This window comes from Thunnus albacares, chromosome 6 (assembly GCF_914725855.1).
Source record: "Thunnus albacares chromosome 6, fThuAlb1.1, whole genome shotgun sequence".
Taxonomy (NCBI): Eukaryota; Metazoa; Chordata; class Actinopteri; order Scombriformes; family Scombridae; genus Thunnus; species Thunnus albacares.
The window spans coordinates 9,342,468-9,361,076 of record NC_058111.1 but is presented as its reverse complement, the minus strand read 5'-3'; the positions used below and the strand labels follow the sequence as shown (position 1 = coordinate 9,361,076).

At 37.2% G+C, this 18,609-nt stretch overlaps 1 protein-coding gene across 2 annotated transcripts in view; it reads right to left on the bottom strand.

Annotated features, from left to right (window-relative positions):
* The window catches only part of cadm2b (cell adhesion molecule 2b), a 161,764-nt gene that overhangs the window by 52,423 nt on the left and 90,732 nt on the right, over positions 1-18,609 (bottom strand). Inside the window, exon 2 of one of the 2 annotated variants that reach the window (XM_044355292.1) lies at positions 6,133-6,159. The exons of the other annotated variant lie outside the window; for it this stretch is intronic. Coding sequence (XP_044211227.1) covers positions 6,133-6,159 — 27 coding nt within the window. The remainder of the gene's footprint in view (positions 1-6,132; positions 6,160-18,609) is intronic. 2 annotated transcript variants of the gene reach the window in all.

Genomic DNA, 18,609 nt, shown 5'->3' with positions numbered 1-18,609 from the left:
ATATCTCATTTGGTATATTTTCAATTCAGCTGCTTTTCCCAATTTTGCTTTATTATAGCCATTTGAACTTCATTATGATTAAGACCCTTATTAAGGTCCTCATTTACAAAATATTCCTCTTTTAATATTTGGCTCTCTATTACATTTTTTCTCAAAATATCTTTATAATACTTATCATTAGAATCTAAAGATTCACTGGAGAAGAGACCTTTAAAGTCTCTCTTCCTTTCTAACATACTTGCTCATTGTATGTTAGAGTACGGAAAATTGTCCAGATAACCTACGAGCGATGTCGCAGCGCTGAGTCTGAGCGTGTGAGATGCTTATAGATGCACAGTATGGAGCGGAGGGACAGACAGCTGCTGAGCGCTGGGAGCTCTGGAGTAGAGAGCCGGGAACAGAGCCGGAGCTTCGGGACAAATAACACCCGGGAGTCACACCGGATTCTGCTCTGATCCGGAGCCGTTTACTGGCGGGAAGAGAGCTCAGAGTTTATTTTTGAAACTTTGAGCAGCAACAACAGTGAGTGCTCAGTCCGTCTCTGCTGTTTATATGTAGCAACGTCATCATGTAGAAACCTACGTCAGGTCACCTGGGGAAAAAGTTTTTATAAGAGCTTGGGAAAATGGCTTTTTGACGCCAAAAACATGCACACTTTGATCAAAATTTGAATTTTTGAATTCATATGGAACACTAGTAAGAAGCTACAGAATAATATAAAAAAACATCAAAAAACAAAAGATAATCCTTTAATCCAAAATTGATTGAACATAGTAGCTCTCTACCCCAAACTTGATGCAGCCGCTCAGAAAGACCCATAATCAGGCCTGAGAGTGTCTGTTTCAGGCTGTCCAGATAATGGCTGCCTGTCACATGATTCTCTACTACAGCATTGATATTATTGCTCTCTATAGCATTTATGTGGTCTTCTTGCCAAAACTAACAACACCCCTCCCTCAAAGGGAGTGAAATGGAATGATTAATGCCCACGCTTCTGTGGAGGACTACTGAAAATTAATACACACAACCCTTCATTCTAAAACACTTAAACTATCTAACACTACAGTTCAAGAAATCTATTAAACTAAGCCATCTCCACTCTACTAATCCACTAAAATATGTCACTTTTGAGTATGTAGTGCAACGAAACCAGTGTCTAATTCTTATCATACTGAAATGTGTAAATTACTTTATGAATATAATAATGAGTATATTTGACACATTTTTCAAAAACAAAAACAGCTTCTGCGCTTAATGGCAGCTCAGCCTCTGGCTTATCTGCTAGAAGCTGATAGCCAAACCATAGCCATTTCTCAGCAAATAAATATTCCATACTTTATGTTAGCGGAGTGCACCGACACTCTCTCTTTGAAGCATATCATGTAAACAACATGCTCCATTCACTACAGTCTAAATAAGAACACTTCTTAAAAATTCTGGCTAGTTGTTGCCAGTATTAGGTAGAATACTAATGCATGCACATTCCTTACTGAAATAGTTTTGAAATTGAGACAGCTTTGTCAATAGCTGATGTTAATTGCTTATTTACTTAGGGCATGTGATATATACAGCTTCTGTGAATGGTAAAGTGATGAAATTATGTGAAATTGACAAAATAAGTCAGTTTATCTTAACAAAACAAGACGAAAAAGATACAAAGACCTTCTGATCAAGTTAGCAGGGGGATGCACATGAGCAGATAAAGCATTAAAAATGCAAAGTATGGTATGTAAAACTGAATTTATGCAAGTTGGTGCATTACAAAGTAACCAATAGAAAGATGATGCAAGCAGCAAGAGGAATCTGACCACATTTATCATGTAAATAATATCTGAACATGCTCGCTGACACATTCATTAACTAACTGTAAGTGTTGATAATGGAAATGCTTTGAAAGGGAATATTTATAAGAGTAGATGAGACAGCCTGTCTTTTATCAATTGCCCCGTGAAATAACCCCATCATATCTGATTGTTTTCACCCAGAGTGACCTTTGCTGAACAGTCTTAAGAGGAAAAACATGGGCAAAAACATATTTCACGTCGTTTATTTCTTTAACGACTGAAAGGTCATATCTGTCACCAAAAACAATCATTTACTCTGACAGTGTAATTTAAGCCAGATTGGTTCAATGTCAACAGAACTGCTTCCTATGTATACGGCAAACCTGGAGATCTGGGGCATTCAATGAACTTTGCCATTTCAAAAGCTATGAGCGTATTTGATCGGAGAGATTTTGGCAACTATTTAACAACAGAAGCTAATTAGCACTGAATCTAGATCTGATCCATTAACTAAAACTAATCTGTTAATCTGTAAATTACCTGTCCAAAGTGATGCATGTTTTAAAACTGACCATCTACCGGTTCAGACGTATTCTGCTTAGATAATGTCACAATTTAAAATCAACAGGGAACATTTTAAATCTTATTACACAGGCCTTCCAATATGCAAGTCATTCGTTCATGGAAAATCCATATGTAATTATGGTAAAAGCAAAGGCTTTTGCACAGATTAGTAATGTGCTCCATGTCACTCTCTTCCGCACCCCATTTGCATAATTTGCAAGTACAAATGCAAAGAGGATAGAGAAGAGAGTATATGCACAGGTCACAATCCAACTGCAGTTTATATCTTGACTGTTGTTTTAATTCCAGGTGTAAATGCCACCTGAATGGCTTTTGCAACATCAAATATGAATGTCTCTTGCATTAAATGTGTTTCTATGGAGCCTTATCAGGACACATTTGACTGCATACATTCTTTATCTGTGCTGGGGTTACAGTGGTTTTCTATAAGGCTCCCATCAATTCTAAACAAGAACAGTTCACAGCAGATCAGACAGGCACAATGCACATGTTACGCCACCACACGACAACCATGTATCTGCTCTGGATTGTATTCACAGTTGGCACTGATAGTGTGATCTTAAATGATGCAGTGAGTTGATTGAGCTGTTATAGAGTCTGATGAAGCCTGTTAGAAAAGAAATAACCAAGATGTAGTGAACTGTCTGTCAGCTTTACCCTCCATCAAAAAGGACATTTTGTGCCAGTTACTGAGTAGCACCTGAGCAAAAGCAAACCTCCCTCACCCATAGGTGGTACTGAACGCTGTCCTCCCCTGTGATTTGCCACAGTGGGGGATGTAGGGGGAAGGTAGGGGGTGGACAATCCACAGAACTAGCGATAAATATCCCTGCTGGGGGAAACTGTTAGCAGTGTTTTTGTTTTGCTGTACAGGAAAAAAGGAAAGAGGCAATACATCAGCTTCAGAAAGTGTGTCAAAAATACTGTATTCTCCAGGTGAAACAGGAAATTACACGTTCCAACTGGTGTTACTTAGATGACTGTACATGTGATGTGCTCAAATGAACTGTGGGATTATGTTTTTTGTCAAATCCTGATGCTTTTAAGTATTCTCACGTTGAGAGATAACACTGACTGGCAGTAGAAGGTCCACATAGTTACTGTGAGAGAAAAAATGCTCATTTGTGAAGGAGAGATGTTCAATGTTCAATTTATGGAAACGTTCAACTTATGAGTCTTTTCATAAGAATGTGCTAATTAAGCCTTGATGTGATGATTTCATCTACAGGGCCTGACTCTGGCCTCCAGGGTCTCATACAGGAGATGTTTTAGCTTCACGGCGCCAGGCTGGGAGATAAGGCGGTAACCTTGGATGGGTAACAACAACTGCCCGCATATTTTCCAATTAAAGTTCATTCTGGCACCAAGTGTCCTTGTTTCTCCCCTCCCCAATGGCGTGACCTGAGCAACTCTATAAGAAGTGATTGGTTTCCTGTTTGTGCTAAGTTTTTGGTATGACTGTGTCCATGTGCTTTTCTGATGTCAAATATTTGTTCTCAATAAACTTCATACATTCAAGTAAGCATCAACTGGAGCCTGTGGAGTCTCTTCAACAATTACTCAACAAGTGCAAGATTTTCCCTATCAGTTACAAAAAATGACAAAATTTGGACAAAAAGACCAAAATGCTTTTAGTAGTGATCAACCCAGTTGATTAACACTTGATTGTGATTTATGCTGCATGTTTTCCTATTAAATAGAAGTATGGACTTCCTTTAAAATATTGAGGAGTCATCAGGTGGGAATGAATGAAACTAGTTGCCACATGATCTTCAAACATTACTTACCAAGACTGTACTGTAACACTTCTATTCCCAAATAACCCCACAGAATAATGTGGTCAGAAACATGTTACACTTTTAAATGTTCAATAAGACCTTATCGTACTAAGAATCCTCACTCTGTCTGGATGTAACATAACCTCCATCAGAAACACTTCACTTGAAATGCAGCTAAACTCATACTAAACCTGCTCGAAGCCCTTCATAATGGTTACATAACACAATTATGAAAACTGAATCCATTATTTCAGCTTCATTTTGTTACCTCTGCCATAACTACCAGTACAGTAGCTGAACAGATTTCTCAATTTACTCTGCAAAAATTCACTATTACTGCTACCTCAAGCTGAAAAATAGGAGTTTGGGATGAGCATGTAATATTTTCTCATGAAGCAGTTTACTCCCCTTCTACAGTATTTACACTTTAAAAATTAATTCTCCTTTCTCTGCACTGACACTGGTCAAAGCATTGCTTCATATGTTCAGGTGAGAGCAAATAAATCTAATCAGGAGGTCTCTATAAATAAACCCAATGACAACTACCGAGTTGATCTTTTATCTTGGCTTCTAGGCCTTAGGTTTTATCAACGATTACTGCCAAAATTACATGGCAATTACTGGAATGCAATAGGAAAGCTGACAAAATTCATTCATCAATATGCAAGACTGATACATGTGGTTATAGTCATTATCTTCATCATTATTAATAAAAGTTATTAACTGTAATTAGAATGCTGAATGTGTATCTTCTGTTAATTAAAAACTAGCCCCCTAATTACTTCTGTAATTAGAAAACACAGCATTTTCAAAAAGGGGGAAAAAAAGGAAAAACCCTTGGCGTTCATTCGTGAACATTAACAACATTAATCAGTGGGTTTGGTTGAAGTCATGTCCAAAAAGATAAAAACAACAACAAAAGAAACAAAAAAAGCCATGCAAACAAACAAAAAGACACTGCCCTAAATAATGCATGATTATATGATGTTAGTAAGGCACATTAGTAGGAAGCAACATTTCATTTCACTGTACAACACAACAAGAGTAGGCTATTCAAATTAAAATTAGTCAACTGCTTATCCAAAGCAAACAAAAACAACTAGAGAAATAAAATGTATATGGAATCCATGAGTAAAGGCATTAACAGCTGCTTCAATAACCATACAGGCACAGTCACTGAGGCACAGAGGTATTGATGTTTGGATGCTGCAACAGTATCAGTCACCAAGAACATGAACAATAACAGTAAATGTATATCCAATATGAAAGGAAGAGAAACGGTCTGTAAATCATCAAATATTCTGTAGCAGGATTTTCTCTCAAAGGTAGAAGTAATTCGTGACTGAGCAAGAAGAAAAAAAAAAACACCCTTGGTGGTGTATTTCTCAGTTCAGTGCATAATGAATCTGAAAATGCCAATTTATTAGGCAGTAGATCAGAATCAGTGGCAATGAAGTGAATACCTACACCACCAAACATCGAGACAAAGCATTCACTACTGAAGGGCAGCGGTAAAATAAAAAGTATGAGAAGCAGGCTTGTGATCAGAAGGTCTCCAGTTTGAATGCACAGTATGTCTGGGAGAATCTGGGTAGAGAAAGCAAATGAGAACCACTCTCTCCTCCCTCATCCACTGCTGAGTTGTCCTTGAACCAGGAACAACCCCCAGCTGCTCCAGTGGAGCTGCACAGTCGACCAAATAGAGGAAAAGCATGACTGGGTGAGGCGGGCAGCTCCCTGGTGTGAGCATGTGAATCTATACATATGTGAAACAGGTTGTATCTGAGAAAGAGCAAACATGTTCAGCAAACCTCTCCTGGACAAATAAAAGTTAAAAAAAAAATGCCCGGAAAGCTTCACAACAACCTGTGTATGTTAATGCTTCCAGGGCTCTTGGGGGAGATATAAGAGTGATCCAAACATTGTTTATTGCGAACTGCGTGCAACATAAATCATGTAGCAAGAAAATGGAGGCAATAACTCACCTTTCGCTTTGCTTTTTGTCCCAGCCACTGATAGCATTAGGAGGTAAAACAAGGAAACAGCAGGTTAGATAGGTAGTATGAAGGTTTAACAATGATAGCATGATTGTTATTTGCTCTATTGTTGGTTACAGGAAATACAAGATTAGACAGTAGTGCATGTGCAAATGTTTCACAATAATGGCTCTAAAATTGTGAGACTACCTACGCTTTTTGTTTTTTGACCTATTCTTTTCTATTGGCCTGCAGGAAAGAAAGATAATTTCATATTAAATTTCCTCAGCTACATATTCTTGGAAATATACAATTAAATGTGCAACTTCACATTTTACAATCACAGGCTATAAAGCACCTTTTCTTAACAGAGATAGTGGCGTTTAGATTCAGGTTGGAGAGATAATTAAAACTAATGGCCTTGACATTAACCTATTGAGTTATCAAGGACACTTTCATGTTTTTGTGTTCAGAAAACCTTAGAGAGAAAACCTTAACATGGTGACAGTGAGGAAAATACTTCTGGGTGGTGGGTCCTCCGCTCAGCCAATTGCAAAGCTTCAAATTCTGTATTTCAAATTGTTTTGACATCTACAATATTTTTTTTTATTGAAAGAACATCAAATAGTTACATAAAACAACACAAATAAAATAATAGGTCAGATACCTACACAATGCAAAGACAATGATTCAAACAACAAGTAGCTATGTGGTTTCAGCAATAGCATCATACATAGCAACCACCAGAGCAACGATAGGAAGCCTGAAAAAATCTTCGTAAAAACTGACAAACTGACATCATATACATTCACTGAACAAAGATTATGAAAATAAAATGCACATTTCTTGCTACACGCATTTTTATGTTAAAACTATCTTAAAATATTGCATTTTTCCACTGAGAATAAAAGGAATGCTAGCCTTTTTTTGACTGTCAGAAACTTGACAGTCAGTGATGTGGACACAGGCCAATAGAAAAGAACAGGCAAGAAAACCCCTAAAAAACAAAAAAATTTTTTAGAGCTGATATTGTGAAACTAATACATTTTGCGCTGTGGACCAATGTAGCTATTACACATTTTGATGTGAGACTGGGTCGTGTCATGACATGCCAAATGTTAGAATCTAACATCAACATCAGATAGAAACAAGACATTTGGAATTCTTGAAAAAACATGAATACAAATATCACACCTTCATTCATTCATTCATTAAACCCTCCAACAAGCTAAGCCATAAAGTATAACACATTCTTTAACATCTACAAACCAATATCTGTAGCTATATACTTACACACATGCCACTCTGCAAAAGACACAACACACGTATTTCTGCATTTTTTTCTGATATGACCTGAATGACACTCCTTACTCTATAGTGAACCATAAATGAATGAACAAAGAATAATACTTGGCCATCGGGGCCCCCCAAACCATTAAAAAAATAAGTCCATCCTATATACTCACTTACTCCTGGTTAGGGTCAAGGGATCAGGGTCTACTGTAGAGCTAACACAAAGCCATCCATAAAGATATGTGCCCAGGATGACCTGGAGGCTATAGGCTAAACCTAGCAAGAGACCAAGTCTAAGGGTGCATTTAGGCAGTTTAATTAACTCAATAGGTCAAACAGTTCCAGGTTTATCACTAAAGGTTGTAAGTAGTAAACTGTTCAAAACCTGTCTGGAGCTTGGTTCAATTTCCCCATTAAATGCTGGTTTAATTCAATGTCTCTCAATGAAGTTAAGGGAAATTTTATCTTCAGGCATGATAGGAGGAACCACAAAAATAAGGCCAAAGTCGTACATAAAATTAATTTTCTTTTAAAATATGCCATTATAAACCCATAAAATGATAATTACAATTAAATCACCAAGAGTTTGAAATGAATCTTCCTTACCATTTGTGCTTTCATATTTGCAAGTTAGTCTTGTTTTTGCTTTTATAAGATTACTGTGTCACAGGAAATTATGTAAAATATGTTCTCTTTTGGATCAAGAATGCTTATATTCATGTAATGTTTCTATAGTTTAAGGATCATGGGATATAATATATAATAATCAAAACAATTAAGTGCTGAAAAATTGTTCATCACAAGAAATTTAGAAAATCTTTCCCATATGGGCTGATTGGACATTGTCTGAGCAGACTTCTAGTCAATAACTTTCAATTTTCTGTGCAAATTATATGCTAACATGGCAGATTGGTAAACAATTTCCTTTCATCACCACTCCAGAGACATAGTCTTGTTTGTCTCCAGTGGTTACATAAAGGATAGCGCTCAGCCGTCTTTCAGGTAGAGACACTTAGTTAGGTGTAATGAGGACAAAACAGTGTTACAGAAGACTTTAGACTAGAACAGATTAACACTAGATTTGCCGGTAAGCCTCAGATTTAGCAAAGAACTCATTGATAAAAACTGCAAAATCAGCACCAAATGCTGCAGTGACATAAGTCAAAGCACCATACACAGAAAAGGCCCATTCCCAGACACATTACCACCCTCAAACCTAATATACTATACATCATGGTGAAAGCATTGTTAAGATAGAAGAGTTAAATCAATTGCTTTGTAATGTGGAAGACCTCATCAAGATAGTCTACAGAGAGGTTTTTTGGCACAAGGAAAAAGCTACTCTGCTTACATAGAGTGATGGTAAGAAAGTTATTTCTAACCATTTCTAATGAGAATAGATCACTAAATGACCTTTTGCGTCAAGTAAGAGGCCACTACTACTAAATCTAAAGGAATGAACAGAGGAGGTGAGAAAATACATTCAGTGTCTCAATTTCATGAACACATCCAGGTTTTTTGAGCTATCAAGTCACCCCACTGAGTATTTCTTCATCATATAAAGGAAGAATAACCTGTAGCCACACTCACAGAAGGAGTAGGGTAGTCATTTTTAAACTGTGGCATCACAGATGGAACAACAAACACTGAAACAAAATTCAACATTCACAATTGGATTTCCCCAGGTCATATGATAGGAGGAGGATCAAACAGTCAACCACCCACCTCAAAGGTGACAAGTTGGTATCTCTGCTTTTGTTACACACAAAAAATAACTCATTGAAACACTGCGGCTTTCACGAAAAACCTCTTAGGGAGTACAAGGTATTCATAATGACCTTTGCCCCAGATGTTACACAACACGGCTCACATCAGCAAAACAGAAAATCGTATGAGGAACAAAACCCTGAAGGTAAACCCACTGCTGGTCCTCCTGTTAAAGTCTATCTGTGAGGTAGGTTACAACTCACATCTGATTTCTCTGGGAATGTTGATGAGATTTTGCAGGATCTGTAGTTAAGGTGGTGCTTGCATGGTTCAACAATCATCCAAATGGGAAACTAAGGATGCAAAACACACGATTATCACCATTGCCATACCAGTTACCATTATCTTTTTACAAAAGGTTTGGCATTCTACTCCAGCAGTATATGATTTAGAATAAGTCTACTACTGAACCATCATGTACAGCATTAAGCAGACATGAATGAAGGTGTTTTTTTCTGTTGCAATTGGGTTTTTGGAATCATACATTTTTAGAGATACAATAATACCAGCAGAAGAGTACTGCTAAGTTTGACTTATTTTTCACCAAACAATCATCAAATTGAAAAATTTTAACTGATTTTCATGCAGTTATGCATCTCTGTGCATCCACAAGTTGTAATTTCGGTCCAGCTCAATTTCATGTAAATAGGCACTTAAGCCAACCAAGCTTATGCTAATAAAAAAGTGAGATGAAAAATGTGGAAAAAACACAAAAGCACTGCTGATTATGCTACAAATTAGCCAGAGCCCACCGAGGTAATAATACAGAGACTTGGTATTTTTTGTAATACACATTTTACTTGATTATTTAATATTTGATTCAATCAGATTTGTATTTGTTTTTCAATTTTCAGAATAAAGATAGAGAAATTCCTGGATTTTTAATAATTTGGACATATCAGCCTCCTGATAAATGGTTTCATTCCATGTGTAAATTAGAATTCGCACAGATTTATAGAATGAGTGGCCTCACAATTTGCTTGTCCTGCATAACTTTTTTTTCCTCTGAATGAAATACCAGAGTGAGCCTCACCTACAGCTCGCTGGTGAAGCAGGACTGGTGGATTTCCTTAAAAAGCCCTGACCAAATCTGCAGTGACTGGAGGTTACACAATGTGCTGTTTCTTGTGGATGCAGAGGTTGACTGACAACACCACTTCTTTGCTCCTCAAGAAATAAGCTCTTCTTGTAGTATTTACCTCACTTCCACCTCTGGTCTACTAATGCATTGTGTGCTGACACATCCTGTCTATTATGGGATATGTCTAACAGCTAACAGGCCGCTGTTCCCTTCCAGCTGGAGGTGCCAGTGACATTGTTCACACCATGCACACATACCTCATTTGTTTCTGTTGTTTTCAATGATCATTTTTGGCTTTTTACCATGTTTCTGCTGCTCAAAGTCGCATGTGTATTCAACATGCTCATCAGTGTTGTATTCATGTGTTGATATTTGAGAACTGCGGGCCATCTATCATAACAATAATGACATGTTTGCAGAGACGGCGATTTGAGAGACATGATTCTGTGTGTGTACCTGTGTGTGTGTGTACATGTTGGCACCTTCAGTCATAAAGAAGCCGAAGCTAAAAGATTGAGCTGCATTTTTTCTCAGTAATCCACCTCCAATGGGCCACTTTTGCACATAACACATGTCTTTGCATGACTTTTGTAGCCAAGCCAAATGTTCAATAGAAATAGTGATCATTTTGCTCATTACAGCACCCATAGCTGAGGGTGGAATTAAGCCTTATGGAACGTACTATTTCTAACTTAAAAATAGGTCAATTTTAATTTGAAGTCTGCCGAAAGGACAAAAATGTTTACCTATAAAAATAGGTCACTTCTTGGTGATCCTTGAACAAACTCTTATCTGATGAGGAAACTGAGAAGACCAAGTATGCCATTCTACTATCTAATGGAAATTTCATTGTGTTTGACACTCATTAATCTTTCTGTATGCTCCCAAGCCCGCGCCTCTTCCCATTTTCTCCTTACGTGGAAGTTATTAATCTCTGACTCCCTCTAAATTTAATAGTGTTGACAAAGTCAGACAGCATGAGAAGACTCTCCTTGCTGTGAACTGGAAATGCTCGCAAGCACATGGCAAGCATATCAAGATATTCTATCTGAAAAGTATAAGGCTTTGACATTCCTAAGAGGGCTTTCACTGAAAATCAATAGCAGCGCGCATAACAACACACTAATTCCCCGTAAGAATGTCAATGTGCTTAACACATATATCGCATGGTTAAATGCCTGAGTGCATTCATTACATTCAACACAATCACATATGTGTTTAATATGACTATATGACCTGAAAGTTACAGCATTTATTATAATAAAATGAAAACAAAAGTCCATACTATGCATAGTTTAATAAAACTTACTGAGCGTAATCATCTCTCTAGAGAGCACAATTCTTAGAACATGACAGAGAGGTCTTGAAGCTGCTTCGGATTTCAGTTTGCACAACGGTATTTATTAGTCGCATTTCAGGGTCTCATATATTTGCTTAATCGTAATGACCAACTGACTCTCAGAACATTAACCTGTAATGACTTTTCCTGGGAGCAGAATCATCCTTGTGATACATAACTGTTCTAAACAAAGCATTTCTCAGGTGATTTTATTTATCATCAACAACACTCTACTGTAACGCTGACAGGTAGTTACACTATCAGTGACTCGGAAGCAGTGCAAGGGTAAAATGATATATTAGCTCGGACAGGCAACATATGGAGCTAATCAACACTTAACAAAAGGAGGATAAAACAATATGTCACTATACGTTTAATATATTCTGATTGCAAAGTTTAGTCATAGTTACCAAGTTGTTTCTAGTTGTTTTATGGAGCACCAATGACACCATGCCCACCAATTTTTCATTTCATTTCAAGGTTTTTATATATATATATATATATATATATATATATATATATATGTGTGTGTGTGTGTGTGTGTGTGTGTGTAAAACATGTACATATAATTGCTATTATGTTGTAATTTGAGAACATTTTGTTAATTTGGATTCCTGTAAAAAAAAAAATAAAAAGCACACTATCATTATATCACTTCAGGAATATATTAAAACAGTCCTGATTCTCTGCCCCCTCCTTGAGATTAAAAAAATAACTTGTCTATACGACCAAGGCAGAAAATGGCATTGATTAATTCATAAAATGAATCTTGAAATAATATGAGAGCTTGCTTTCAAGATTAAACTATTCTGAAAAATGACTAACAAGGTCTAATGAATGTTGATTATTCATCAAGTTCAGTTTATACATATGCGCATATCACATTCAAATGAAGATTATGCAAAACATTATACGACCCAGTACAAAGTAAACAATGCACAGGGAACAATAGACTACCTAGCTTTGTCTAACAACCTCAGTGAAGAGGAGGAGAACTCCTTGAAAGAACAGAAAAATAGAAGGAACCATGTGTAGGATTAACAAGGATCTCACTCCAGATGAATGAGTGCAATATGTGCCGGAACAAAACAATAAAATGGATAATAGCATGTCAATGACAATGAGATAAGAAAGCAATAAGAAAAAGAGAAACACAACAAGGCAGAAAGATGGGACTATGGCCAGTTTGGCCACCAGAGGAATAAATATGGAGCAGTCAGGCTGCTTGTTAGCTGTATTTGCATTGTGGAAAGCTCAAAGTGCAACGGAATGAAGTGCATTCATTTATCTGTCAGACTTATTTCTGAAGTGGGATGCAGGCCTGTAACAAAGCAATAGCCGCTGGTCCCTGTGGTGATTAGTTTAACCGACCACTGAGAGGTTTGTCCTCTAACACAGTGAGAGTTGGCCTCTATCCCTCAGCTGGCCATCACTGGGGTCACTGCGCTCCCTCTGCCAGTGTCACACAACAAACTCTCCTGGGACAACACGTTTGTAAGTAACCCTTTGACAGGGAAGCACTTCATCATATTCAGCTCACACCTACATACTCACAGGTGGAATCACAAGGTAGTTTTAAAAGCTGCTCTGGGTAACTGTGTATGTTGGCAGCCCTTCAATGTCAGGTAACAGAAATTTTGGGCTTCCATACCCAGAAATGTTGTGTGAGCATGTCAGACCTCTGCATGCTGGTTGGAGCTAATTTCATATGGGCTAGATAGAGCAAGTTTTGTATTTTGTATCTTGTTTTAATATAGACCTACATAAGCATTATTTTCATCATCAATTAATCTGTTGATATTTCTTTTTATTTATTGTTTAGTCTAAATGTAGAAAAATGTCCATCACTCTTTCATAGAGCCCCAGGTAACATAAATTAGTAGTTTCATCCAACCAATGTTTCAAAATCCAGAAATGGTACAATTGTTTATACCAAAACTAGAATTTAATTAAAGCAAATATGGATAAAATGTGGTATCTCATTTAGAGATATCAGGATTTTTAAAATCCCATTCATGATACTTATAAGAGACCAACAAAGTATTTTATAGAAGAAAAGCTCATAATTGAAAATCCATATTTGTGTGTGTGTTTACGTGTGTCAGTAACAACAGGTCAACACAAAGCTGTTGGTAGTAACAGACAAGTGAAAGTTTGGGAACTGTAATCTATTGAGCATGAGGTGATACAGCTGGTAAAGTTCAACAGACATAATATCCCCTCGCCTGTGTCCAGAGTTTTGTGAATAATTTAGTCTTTAGTGGATTATTGATGAGGCTGAGCTGTAAGAAACGATGAGTGCCTCCAGCTTTTTACAGCGATAATACCGAATGAATTACTCGATTAAAAGAACTAACTCCTCCATATACAGCAGCGACTCCCATCGGAGCAACACAAGCATGTTTTCCTTATTCCTGGCAGCACATCCCGCTGCAGGGGCTTGAATCTCTGCTGCTGGCCCAATAAAAACACCACAATTTAAACACATTTCTAGAGCACTGTGAAATGTAGCATTACAGGCACACATATTGTACCTCCTGACAATGCCCCAAACCAATTCCTTCTTCAATTTTCTCATCTTGTCTCTACTGTGTTTCAATCGGAGCACTTCATGTAACAAAAGCCTGCGAGTGTCCCTCCAGTTAGAGTAACACAAGCATGGGAAGGCGAGCCATAGAGTAATTGAGAAACCTTGATTTCACACAGCTGTGTCATGGTGTAGCCATGGTGTGATGAAAAAGACCTACTCAGCTTTTCATGTCACACTAGTATTGTATAAATAAATGCAACATACAATCCTTGTACACGGTAATGGAGGATGTCAGTAAAACCTGAACTGCCCATAAAACATAAAGGGATTATTCTTGTCATTTTCTTCAACTCTTATCCTGGGATCAGAGCAGTACAATTTCAAAACAATAAAAACAGTAGTTACTTGTTGATCTTCTTTAAAACATCACAGCACTGCAATGTAACTACTATTTCATCATTTTATAGTTTCTAAAAAAATACATTGTGATTGTAAATATCTATAAATTCTGTTAATAGTAGACACCAGCTTATTCAGTGTGAAGCAGTTTGAAGCAGCTTTGTTACACAAGATCTACTGCTGCTTTGCAAGTCTGACCAATGCAAACCTGCAGAAGTCACATACATTTTGGTTTTGTAATAGATTTTTTATCCGTTATTTTTGGGTGCATTTTATGCCTCTATTAAACAGTGATAATGGAGAGATGATGAGGAAAATGAGGGTGAGAGAGATGCAACAAAGGTCAACAAAGGTAATGCCTAAGCCACTGTGGCACCACACTTTTGTCCCACATTGACAGGGTATTGTTATTATTAGTACTGTTGTTTTTGGCTGGTACTTTTAGGTACAGTATATGCCAATAAGCCTGAAGCTGAACTTGCTATTTTTATCTGTTCACTTCACTTTTCATGTTCATTCCATTTTACATCTCCCAAGAGCCGTTCAAAAATCTGATGATGCTCAGATTAATCACAGCCAAGAGACTAATTCCAACAAACTAGTAATCCACCTCAGGAAGTATGGAGTTAAGGAGGGATTTCCAGAGTGGTCTCAATCACAAATATAGAAAATACTGAGTTTTTTCAAGAATATATGATATTTTTTAATATTAAAGGCCTATATGCCTTGCCCTCCTTTCTCCAAATCATAAACGAGACATACATTTAACAAGCATTTAACCTGTTGGACCGATTCATATGAGACAGCTATCACAGGTTAATCTCTGATTGTCACCATCTGCAAAGTCCAGTTTGCAGTGTAGTTTCATATACCTCTGCTAAACAGTGAGTCCCTCAAACTAAATGACAAAACATGCCAGTGGTCCACATACTCCAGTATGACAGATAGAAGTGTTTTGTGATCTGACACCCCTATCGGCACAGCTTCATCATTTCGTGACTTTAGAATTATAAGTTTCTATCTGTATTCTGAGTGGTTTTGAGACATTGAGGTTCAAAGTTTTGACACCTAGTTAGCAAAACTGAGTTACAGTATAGTTCTCTTTTATTTGTCAAAATAACAGACACTCTTAATGTAGGGTGAATTAGAGTAATATGGGATCATTTCTGCAATTGGCACTTCAGCAATATATTTTGATATGAAGCCAATACATTATATCCGCAACCAATACCATTGTGAAATGCCCAAGATTTTTTCTAATCATATCAGAAAAGAAAATGCAAATATCACACTGGGAATATAAATGACAAATAGAAAAGTATCCCTTTTTCCAAATTGTCCCAGATTAAGTACATTTCCTAATGTGGGATATTTCAGGCTGAAATCTGGGAAATTCATTGGGAGGCTGAAAAGCCCATGCTAAAAGGTCTAAATCACCTTAATTCATACAATAAAAATGTCTTTGGTCAGTAACACTGAAGGCCAAAGTGCAACTTTGAGAACTTTTCAGTTGGGATTATAAAGTTCTCTCTGCTGAGGCTTCACAGAAAGCTGTGATTTTGTTGAAAAAAAGTAGACAGATTAGTTGTATCTCGCTATCTCTCTATATAAAGCAATGAATCTCCGTCTGTCTGTCTGTATGTTTGTCCTTCACATATCTCGAGAACCATTCATCTTATCTATTTCATACCTGGCAGGTGGATTGCTGGGGAATCAAGGAAATGCAATGTCGATGTTAAGTTGTTTAAATGAGTGGCTCTTGAGAAATATATAAAAAATACCTCATAAACAACATTGATTTGCTTCTTCTTCTGCCCTTGGAGTTAACAAGCGGAAATACGGACAGCACCACTCTGCCATTGCAACCCACATTGTGGTCAGAGGTGGGATTACAACCGTTGTGATAAGAACTACCATAGAGAATGAATTGAAAAAGTTTAGATAGTTAAGCTCTATCCCCGTTCCTTATGCATGGGAACTTTGTATGTATGTTAAAGGCATAGTGCAGGATGTCTCAGGCACGTTTTGAACAGGCACTACAGTTCATCTGATCAACTTCAGCTCAATTCAAAATTGTAGTCTCTAGATATTCAGCATGTGAGGCATTTAGGGAGCATCGGTAAATTGTAGCATCTACCAATCGTCTGCATGAAAGGTATTTAGGGGATGGACACTGTTCTCTCTAGGTAATGAGAAATTGGTACGTTCCAAACAGGCACATTTTGAGCAGGCACTGCACTAGTTTTGTTTAAATACACAAAATCAATGTATGAGCTACTTCAGGGAGTTATGATTTGAGATATTTTGGCACACACAAAAAATTAGCTGCTTGTTTTAAATGACTACATTTGGTTTTCATTGGCAGATTTGAACTAATATTACAGTTCTTGAAGTTTCACCAACAACAATCAAGAAAATGTTTCTCCATTAATGTGCTAATATTTTCTCTCCTTGCTGCATTTGTTCAAGTCTCTGTCTTCATTTCAGAGCATTTCTTGTCTTTTTCTTCTCCAAACTTTTTTTTATAACTAATAATAATCCAATAACTATTTTTTGACAAAAATGTCAGATGGAGCCTTATAATTCTAAGGTCACAGTTTGTCTGTGCCTTCCAAAACCATTACAAATCCCTGTTGAAATGTTTTATGATGTGACAATGCTATGGTTACAGTCTGCTTAGGTTCAGACACAAAAACGACCTGGGGTTGCTTTGTTAAGATTAGGGAAACATTGTGGTTTGGATTAAAATTATTACTCCAGTAAGGTCACAGGTCCTTCATCAGCATGGTTACGATAACAACCACATGGTTAAGGTTAGGAAAAGATTGTGGTCATGGTCAAAAGAAACAAATTGATTCATAGTTGGAAATGGGAAACAGTAGTCTCCCAAGTTAAATCTTATGTTTTGTTGACCCATCCATCTGCCCCAGACTCCTCCCTACATTGTTGTTGCTCTGTCATAACGTCACCTCATTTCCTCCTTTGCTCCCTTCATAATTACCATGGTCACTAGAGGGCTTTGTCACTCGAATGTAAATGTAATTTTGGGGCACTTGGTTAAAACGACTGATTTTGTTGTTTTTCTTAGAAGTCTCCTGCTAAACCAACATAATTATATTCATTTCATAATTACATTCATTTCAGTTTCACTTGTCTCCTTGTGTCGGAAAACTCATAGTTGTTCTCTCTTATGTGCAATGACCTATTCAGATAAATTAGCGATGCAAGTTTGACCCACATCACTATGTTGGTCTAAATGGGGTCATAGACACTGCTATGATTGGAGCAAGTGACACAGACCTGGCTAAAGATGTGTATTAGGCTCAGACACACTACATAGCACTTCATGTATACATGCAAATAGCAGCAGTGTTTGTGTCCACATCCACAAATTAGAAACTTTTAAGACCAATATTATGTATATAAGACATTATGTTCAGAGTGGGTAAAGAATTTGGTTCTGCTGGGATTAATAATTAAGTTATAATCCATCACCTTATACTCAGTAAGCTTTTTAACTGACAGCACCACCATTTTAATACCAGCAAGCATTTAAATGTGCCCATACGTAACTGCCAGTAAATTTGGGCCACCTTAAACATGATGCCTATTGACATCATCATTGTTGAAGAAGTTGTTTAAACTCACAGCTATGGTAGAAACACTGCCCTTTGTTTAATTCATGGACATGATTTTGAAGAAGTAGCGTGTGTGCAGCCATTAATCATACTGGCGAGAACAGGAGTCATGGCTTTCAGACTGGAGACAGATTGATGTCGAGATGAAGCTCAAGCCTTTGCCATGATGTGGAAGACTGTGATGTCTGTTACCTCTCTTTTCTTTTTGTTTTCTTCTACACCATTCTGTCCATAGCAGCCTTGAACTTTATCATGGCACTTAAATCAAATCTTTGTTTTTGCTTCAGGCACAACCTTTTAAGATTTACAATTTCAATGGTCCATTCGACACAAAATTGCCTTTTCAACAGAGGATGTAATAAGATGTTTTCAGTACAGCAACATGAAAGATTCAGACCTGCAATTTAATATGAAAAGACACAAGCTAACTCCTGTCTGG